The sequence below is a fragment of the Dermochelys coriacea genome, chromosome 1, assembly GCF_009764565.3.
Source record: "Dermochelys coriacea isolate rDerCor1 chromosome 1, rDerCor1.pri.v4, whole genome shotgun sequence".
Taxonomy (NCBI): domain Eukaryota; kingdom Metazoa; phylum Chordata; order Testudines; family Dermochelyidae; genus Dermochelys; species Dermochelys coriacea.
This window is the reverse complement of record NC_050068.2, coordinates 46,271,915-46,281,084: the sequence shown is the minus strand read 5'-3', so window position 1 is coordinate 46,281,084 and position 9,170 is coordinate 46,271,915. Positions and strand designations below refer to the sequence as shown.

The 9,170-nt window shown below is 42.4% G+C and overlaps 1 protein-coding gene across 1 annotated transcript in view; it reads right to left on the bottom strand.

Moving 5' to 3' along the window:
• Positions 1-1,545: 1,545 nt before the first annotated feature.
• MTUS2 (microtubule associated scaffold protein 2) overlaps positions 1,546-9,170 on the bottom strand; it is a 503,536-nt gene continuing 495,911 nt past the window's right edge. Inside the window, exon 16 of the mRNA XM_038385037.2 lies at positions 1,546-8,630. Within this exon, the coding sequence (XP_038240965.1) occupies positions 8,423-8,630 (208 nt within the window). The 3' untranslated portion in view covers positions 1,546-8,422. The remainder of the gene's footprint in view (positions 8,631-9,170) is intronic.

The following is a 9,170-nucleotide window of genomic DNA, read 5'->3' as shown; positions in this document are numbered from 1 at the left end:
CTAAACTCCTATAGAAGTCATTGTAAAGCTCTGACTAACTCACAGGGTCACAGATTCCAAGGCCAGCAGGGAATAACTGTGATCATCTAGTTTGCCCTCTTGCATAACAGAGGTCACAGAACTGCTCCACAATAATTCCTAGAGCAAAGCTTTTAGAAAAAACTCCCAGCTTGATTTGAAAATTGGCAGTGATGGAAAATCCACCAGGACCTTGTGTTCTTCCAATGGTTAATTACTCTCACTGCTAAAAATATACATGTTTTCAGCCTACCTTCACCTTCCAGCCATTGGCTCATTCTCTGCAAGACTGAAAAGTATTTGTTCCCCATATAGGTACATATAGACTGTGATCAAGTCACATCGTAACTATTTTGTTAAGCTAAATAGATTGAGCTCCTTGAGTCTATCACTATAAATGGATAGTTTATAAATGGATGGTCTATCACTATATATAGAATGGTTTCTAATTTTTTTATCATTCTCCTGGCTCTTTTCTGAACCCTCTCCAATTTATCAACATCCTTCCTGAATTGTGGGCACCAGAACTGGACACAGTATTCCAGCAGCGGTCACACCAGTGCTAAATCCAGAGGTAAAATAATCTACTTCTCAAGATTCCCATGTTTATGCATCTCAGGATTGCATTAGCACTTTTGGCCACAGCATGGCACTGGCAGCTCATGTTCAGCTGGTTATCCATCAATCTTTTTCAGAGTTGCTGCTTCCCATGAGAATCTCCCATCATGTAAGTATGGCCTACATGCTTTGTTCCTAGAGGAATACATTTATGTTTAGCCATATTAAAATGCATATTGTTTGCTTGCACCCAAGTTACCAAGTGATCCAGATCGTGCGGTATCAGTGACATATCCTCTTCATAGTTTACTGTGCTCCCAATTTTTGTGTCACCTGCAAATGTTGTTAGTGATGATTGTTTTCTTCCGGGTCATTAATAAAAATGTAAACATAGGGCCAACGTTGACCCCTGCAGGACCCAACTAGAAACACATCTGTTGAATGATGAGTCCCCATTTTCAATTACATTATGAGATCTATCAGTTAGCCATCTTTTAATCCATTTAATGTGTGCCATCTTAATTTTATATGTTTCTAGTTTTTTAATTAAAATATCATGTGTTAAATGTCTTACAGTAGTTTAAGTATATTCCATCTACACTCTTACCTGTATTAACCAAACTAGTAATCTAATCAAAAATATATATCAAGTTAGTTTGACAGGATCTATTTTCCATAAACTCATGCTGATTGGCCTTAATTACATTACCCTTCTTTAATTCTTTGTCAGTCGAGTCCCATATCAGCTGCTCCATTATCTTGCCCAGGATCCATGTCTCTTGAGTGAGTGCCACCCATCTCTTTCATTTGTACAGTTCCTAATTTCAGGAGAGGATCAAGAATAAGGAAAATATATTTACTGAATTTAGACTTTGGAGAAATTTATAGCATAGGAAATGCAGTCATGTACCTAATCAACCAGACCTATTTCCCCCCACACCATAAAGAAAACACAGCAAGACACACCAGTTTGCATGCTTCCATCTACATTTGTGCTGGAGCATGAATTTATTATCAGGAATATATTACACTCATCTGTACATCATAACAGAAATAATACAAACTTTTCCTGTAATTCATTAACCACGTATTAAATCAGACTACAGAATTCCTACTGCGTGGGAAAAACTTTACAGAAGGATCCCCAGTGTGTCCATGGGACACAAATGCAATCAGTGCAGAGACATAAAATACCTGATTTTGTTAGCTTGTTTTTTTTTCTCGCCAAAAAATGAACTTAAACATTAGGTACCTGCTGATTTATCGTAAGCAAATTATTTCAGTGAAATGCAGGAACTTAACTACTGATCTGATTTATGCCAATTTCTTGCAAGAATTCAAACACTGCTCATGTCCCACAGACAGATGTGAAGAAAAAAAGAGACAAGAAAGAATTTGTTGCTCTCTGACTCTTTTTCATCATTTGCCTCTAATGGCTGGTCTACACTAAAGCTGTCAGTCGACCTAAGTTGCGCGACTTCAGTTAAGTAACTGAAGTTGACGGAATTTACATCGACTGACAACAGTGTCTACACAGTGCTGTGTCAATGGGAGATGCTCGCTTGCCGACTAACCTTCCGCCTCTCGGGGAGGTGGAGCACAGACATCAATGGGAGAGTACTCTGCCATCAACTTAGCTTGTCTTCACCTGACCCGCTAAATCAACACCACTGTATCGCTTGCAACAGTGCTGATTTAGCCAGAAGTGTAGACAAGCCCTAAGTAAGGCTGCCCACCAGCTGGCTATGGTCTCAAGGAGGCCCTGCTTCATATGCTCATTCTTTCTGAGGAACACACTAGTTGGGTGGGAGGAATTTGAAGGTGGTTGGGGTGGATGGGCTGTTTAAAAACTCTCTCCAGGGACCACCCTTGGGGCAGAGGCCATGGTTTAATTTGTATTTGTACAGCAACTACAATGGAGCCTTCAGTCTGATAGGGTCCTTTGGGAGCTGCTGCCGTAGAGATAATACATATGCTTAAGGCCAGGCCCCCAAATAAGCTTGCAGTTGTATTTTTATAGAGCAACTGTGACATCCAATGGTCCCCAGGAGTAATTATTCCCTATGTATATGTCACCTGAATTCTTTTGCTATCTAAAAGGTAATAGCAATAATAAAGTATCATTGACCTGCCTGGCTGAGTCATCTCTGTAAGGGAAAGGGAGTGGAAGAATAATCACATGAAGTGTGCTACCTACAGGCCCTGTGCCACCAACGTTACACATACACCCCCACCCCGCCCTACCCATTGCTGAGCCCAACACTGATCATTTCACCTGCTCAATACATGAAAACTAAAGTCAAATGCTATTCATAAACCAGTCACGAATTTGATGCTCAAGTGATGTGCCATGAATGGGAGCAATCTGACTACTCTTGCCAACTTCCCCTTGCTATGTCCTAGAAATGGACTGAACCAAAACCTGGCTTCTGACCCCCCCTCTCTCCCACCAACATTTGAACAGAACCTCATTTCAGATGCTAGCCCTGTGGCTTAGTCGTATTAATGAAAGCAGGACCTAGTGACCTATAGAAATGAAGGTAATTCTGCTTTAGCTACTGGACAGTTTGAGTTTGCAGTGGAGGTGGAGGAAAAGAGGGATTTATTGTATCCTTCCACAGTTAAAGGTGTTTCCATTATAAAATGTGGTTTTACAGAGGTTTACAGCACAGCCATAATTATGTGCATTGAATTAAAAACTTAGGCCAAAATGTTAAAACCTGGGTGCCTGAAGTTAGTAAAACCCACACTTAATAATCTAAATTAAACTAGCCTGATTAGCAGAATTGTTGAGCATCCACAAAGCCCCCTGAAGCTCAGGCATGTATTTTGGTTCTTTCATTGTAAAATTGTTATTTCACTTTCTATTGGACGGCTTCCAATATAACAATAAAGTCACTTTTAGTAGCTAAATAGCTGTCTTTGTGGACATTTGCTGTGGAGGAAAAGTATACACTCTGTATCCCTTTGAGAGATGCAGAAACTCTAATGTTTAGTGGGTACAGGGCTGGCTAAATCAAAGAGTGGTTTGACAGCCTTTACTTTGTATTCTCACAGTGTGGGTTAATGAGGAGAGCAAGCGGAAGAATCGATAGGGTTCCTCCATAATTAAGTCTCAGGAGCACTTGCCTTGTAAAAGATAGTCCCTCTCCCCACAATCCTTATTCAGCACTCACTAGCCGGTAGGGTTTATTTGTAAGTGGATCATTTACCTTTCTGGTATTGAGGCACAATGCATGAACAGCCCCATGTTAACCAACTTTAAGAGCATGCGCTGACAGGGTGAGAACTCCAGCTACAATCACAATGCTTTGCTAGCCTGCTGCTGTTTTGGTATAATTTAATGACATTTGCTTTAACAGTGAATTCCCACATTGTTACAGTCTAGGACATACGATGCACCATAGTTATGTGCTTGAAAATCCTGCTATTTACATTGGCTGCAAAACATAGATAAATTCAGCCAATAAACTGTAATCCTCCCCAAGTGTCTTCCGCAGGCCTGCACTCATGCCATCAGGAAATGCTGCTGTAACAGGGTGAGATTCATCTCTCCTGGATTCAGAGTAGCAGCCGTGTTAGTCTGTATCCGCAAAAAGAAAAGGAGTACTTGTGGCACCTTAGAGACTAACACATTTATTTGAGCATAAGCTTTCGTGAGCTACAGCTCATTTCATCAGATGCCTGTGTTGTAGAGTTAGAGGCGACGCATTTTACTAACCCAGCCCACAGGCAACCTGGGGATCTGTAGCAGCGCCCCATTGTGGTTGCTATTTAAACCCAAGGGCTAAAATAGGGTTGTTAGAGTCACTGAATCCACGTAGTCACAGATCTCTGGGCACCCACAGTTTCAGTGTGCTTAAAAAATTCCTGTACAGCAGGACTGTCCTTGGCCCCTCTTCACCCAGTAGTTCTTCCATGGGTCTTACGTGAGTTTACAGGGCTCTGAGCTGATTCTTCTTTGCACTGGTGTAAATTTCCCCCCTAACATATTTGCTCTTTTCTTGTGGCTCGGTATAGAGGATAGGCCCCCACTGACTCTTCCTTTGAATAGATAGTGATGATTTATCAGAATCCTGCTGCTTCTGCTTTTTAAAACCCTATCCAGAGCCCAGTACATTTCCTGTCATTTCAGCCAACACCCCAACGATGGTAGATGAAAGATCAGCCAAGTCAGCCACAAATATGTTGCTGCCTGAAGTTCAGCCAGTAAACAAACCCAGGTCCCGAAAACAAAATCTTTCCCCAACCTACAGACCTGGGTACTAGCTTCCTAGTGCACCTGTGACTCCCACTGAAATTTTAGTGGGAATTCTGGTGCACAAAGAAAACAGGTTTGGCTCTTACTGCATTCACTTCAATGCCGTTCTTGCACCAGACAGTTGCATCTCCCTGACCAACCACTTCATGCCAGCAGATGTTAGCGTTTGTAAGTGGAAGTGTGGGCAGGGAAAGAGGAGGGGGGATGGGTGCTAGGGTTAGGAAACAAGATTAAATGACAGAGGGGCAGTGTTCTCCACTGCCATTTAAAAAAGCTTGGTTTATGGATTATACTGGAGGGAGATACGCTTACCACTTGTCAGGGAAAGGCTCACTGGCGGTAATACTGCTGCTGAGGGCTGGTCTCTACTACAGTTAAGTCGACATAAGGCAGCTTACGTCAACCTAATTATGTCAGTGTCTACACTACAGCCTTCCTCCCACTGATGTAAGTGCCCTACTACACCAACATCATAACTCCACCCCCATGAGAGGCGTAAGGCTTATGTTGGTGTAATTAGGGTGACAGACACTGCGTCCCTTACATCTACTGTTGGCTGTCTTGTCAATTTCACGGCAGAAGCCCTGAAATTGACAAGAAAGCTGGGCAGCTAGAGCTCAGCTGTGTCACTCCGCTGGGTGGCTGGACCCTGCCCCTGACTTAGAACCAGGGCTAGAAACTGGCTGTGGGGGGGTAGGGCTTCAGACCCTGTTCCCAGCCAGCAGCCAGGGTGAGAAGCCCCAGTGGGCCCTCCTCCCCACCAGCTCCCTGCCAGGAGTTGGGCAGTCTTGTCAATTTCATAGCTGAGCTGTGAAATTGACAAGGCTTCCCAGCTCTGGCAGGGAGCAGAGGGGGAGAGGGGAAGCCCCAGGGAGCTCCCCCTTCTCCTGTAGGGAACCGGGAAGAAAAATCCCGGGTGGCTTCCCCCTACAGGGAATGGGGAAGAGAAACCCCGGACAACCAACTGTAGTCACATGAACAGAAGCATCAGCATCCAGTGTCAAACACCATCAGGAAATGACTATTACAAGACAGGGAGAATGGAAACAACACCAAATGATGTTGGGGTTGCCAGCAGCCCAATCTACCCACCACTAAAGCCCCAACTCCCAATTCATTGCTAGGAGCATCCATTGCATGTGCATTTAACTGACAAAAGGATGAGTAAAGCACCGTAAACAAAGAAATGACGAAGGAAAACAGACTGGCTTAGCCAGCTCAGATCAGGACAGTAAAACATTTTAGTGAGTAGCACATGGGATAATTCAGATAAACATCATGGTAACAACTCGTACTGTAATAGAACACATTGCACTAGACTGGAACATAACAATGAAGTAGGTATTGCAGAGTACCTGTGCATTGAGCAAGTGCAGTATGAAAGTGACTAAAATTATAGTGATAGTGGTTTTTATTCTTTAACAACTCTCCTACTTTCAGGGTGTACTTGCTGAACACATACAATCTAGTAATGTATTTCAACGGTGTTAGTCAAATATGGCCTGGTCTAGTCTAATAAGATGTCCAACGTACTCAGTATCATAATATCATGCAAAACTGCTACAAAAATAAATTTCTCTAAAAAAAAAAATTAACCTAATTTTTACACCTTGGGATGGGCCAAAGACACTTAGATTGAAGCTGGCTGTACCTAAGCAGCAGCCTGAGCATTCTGAATACATCACAGGAAAGCTGAAGCATATTTCAAGTGCAAACAATTCGCATGTTTGCTGGAGTAAATGTCTTCCTGCCTGCTTCCATGCGAGTCATTATCTGTATACCCACCTTGTGACAACAACTCTTTCACATTGCTTCATGACCCTGGAATATTTTCTGTACGTATTTACATCCTGGCTGTAACTTGGTCAGGTCCTGGAGCACACAGTGTGCTCTGTGAATAGGCAGGAAAAAGTGCAGGGTCTTTGCCACAAACTGAAAATAAAAGCATCACATCATTTAAAAAAAAAACATTTTGCTTTTGTGTGGGTGACTCACACACCTACCCTGCCCCTGCGCTACATCAAATGCTTTTCCAGTCTAATACAAACAAATCTGATACAAATGCTGGGACCCACATTTAGAGAACATCAAAGACAACAGGACCTCGCCTGGCTTTGTGCAGTTCCCTTCCTGTACCCAGGATCCAGATCAAATACTGTTAACCCCTTCTCATTCTAACTGCTGTATGAGGTGCTGTACCCCTGGGAAACCAGCGTGTTCACTCAGCATGGTGTGACATTCCATCTGGTCTAGATAGGCACTGCATTGAAAGTTGCTGCTGCAACACATGCATGGTTAACAGGTGCAGCAAAGGGGGTTAATATAACAGGGAAACCTAAGAGTATTTGCATTTTGCCTGGAAGGCAGAGGTTTAAGGTAGTTTGGCCTCAAAATATATGAGTATATATGTCAAGAGACAAAATTCTGGCCTCAGTGGGATCCATGAGGCCCATAGATCTTCCCTGGGGTTCTCCTGGCCATTAACAAGGGCAAACAATAGCCTAGTATGTGCAGGATCCCCTGTACCCTGAGGCAAACTGGATCTAAATTCTTAGAACATCCCACTAGGGGTTTAATGCTTTTGGCCAAATGTCAAGGTCACAGCAAATATTTTTTTCTTCTTCCTAGGGCTTGCAATAAAATAATCTGGGACTGGATTTGTTATAGATTCGGAGTCCTTCCAAAAGTGTTCAGTTAAAAAAAAAAAGGATAACTAGGATTTGAGAGAGTAAAATGGAGTCACTCTTTCAAATAAACTGGATGGAATGTGCTAAAACCCTCTGGGTTTTGGTCTCTATCCTACATCCATTCACAACATTGATGCTAATAATTGAAATTTGGAGACTGGAATGAGTAACCTTATCTGGCATTGTGTATGAAGGTGATTGTTTTGAAGGCAGTACTATTTTAGAATCTCAATGTCGCTGGTGTTCACGTTATATAGTGTACCACTTGGTGGCAGTTTGGAAGGCGCTTCTATTTCTAAGTAACTTTCTTCTATTTTGGGTAGAAATATTCCTGGGAGGCTTGACAGAAATGCATTTCATTTAGCTATAAGTCTTAGGCACAAGTTACAAAACTGCTGACCATAATGAAAATATATCAGCACTTAGTAGTGTATCCAACAATATAAAAAAATGCAATTCAGAACATCTTCAACTCCATATATGTTGTGTGTGTCAATATATACACCTATATAGGTAGAATACATACATATATATAAACACACATACATATATAGATACTCAAAACATGAACTGTTTGTAACTAACCTGAAACACTGCAGCAAAGGTTCATTTTGATGAACCATTAGTAGTAGTATTTTCTTTCTTTTGGCTCTAACCATGGCAAAATGTTTACACATCAGACTACACTGGTTATACTACTCTAAGACATCAGTGTGCCAGTACCGGGAGCTTCTATGATAATAGTACACTGCCTAGCTTACACTTGTGCAGCTACAGAGCATGCTTGAGTAACCAACCCTGGGTATCTATGGTTGTTAATACTTTCTTGGATGATCACATTCAGCGGATTGGAAAAATGTGTAAAAGCCCAGTTAACTTCTGCAGCCGCGTGGATCGGTCATCTTGGCACCGTGCTGACTTTTGCAGGAGTAGGAGGCCCCGATGAACAGCGATAAATAGGCGTAGGAGACAGTTTAACCGGGCTCATGGGCTCCGCTGTCTGGAGCTTCCAAAGCAGCTCTTCATTAGTCCTGCTTAACCTCTTCTTTTCCTTGGTTTCTTTCTCCACGTAGTCTTGAAGATTAGCATTTTCCTCAGATAACTGCCTGAAGAGGGAAATAATGCACCAGTTAACATTTCACAAGTCTAAACAGTGCTGGACTGTCATTAAAGCAAATATGACAGCTGCTGAGGACACTATCCCACACAGCTGTTAAAGTCACCCCCTGTGATAGCTTCATACCAGAGCCATGCTGGCATAGCAATGGTTTGCTCCTGATGAAGCCAAGCAGAGTATTTCAGGTAATACACCTGCAGTTCCTGGCACAGTGTTTCCATTGCACGATGCTGAGTCAGATCACAGTGACCTAACGCAACCTGACAGAAAATTCCCGGCTCTTTGTATTCTATTTATTGTCATTTTCGACACCAGGTGTACTGCATGTGAGCATGAGGGCATACCCTCTTGAGTTTGTTATTAAGCAAATCAGTTATTCTGAATACTTTAGAATTGTGTATTTTTTCCCAGATGACACAAAACACAATAAATTTTAAAGAAATCACAGAAACAGGGACAGGACTGGATGGCTCAGGGGCACATAACGGAATTGGAGCCTTTCAAGTCTTTGTCCCTGGGGTCTGAATTA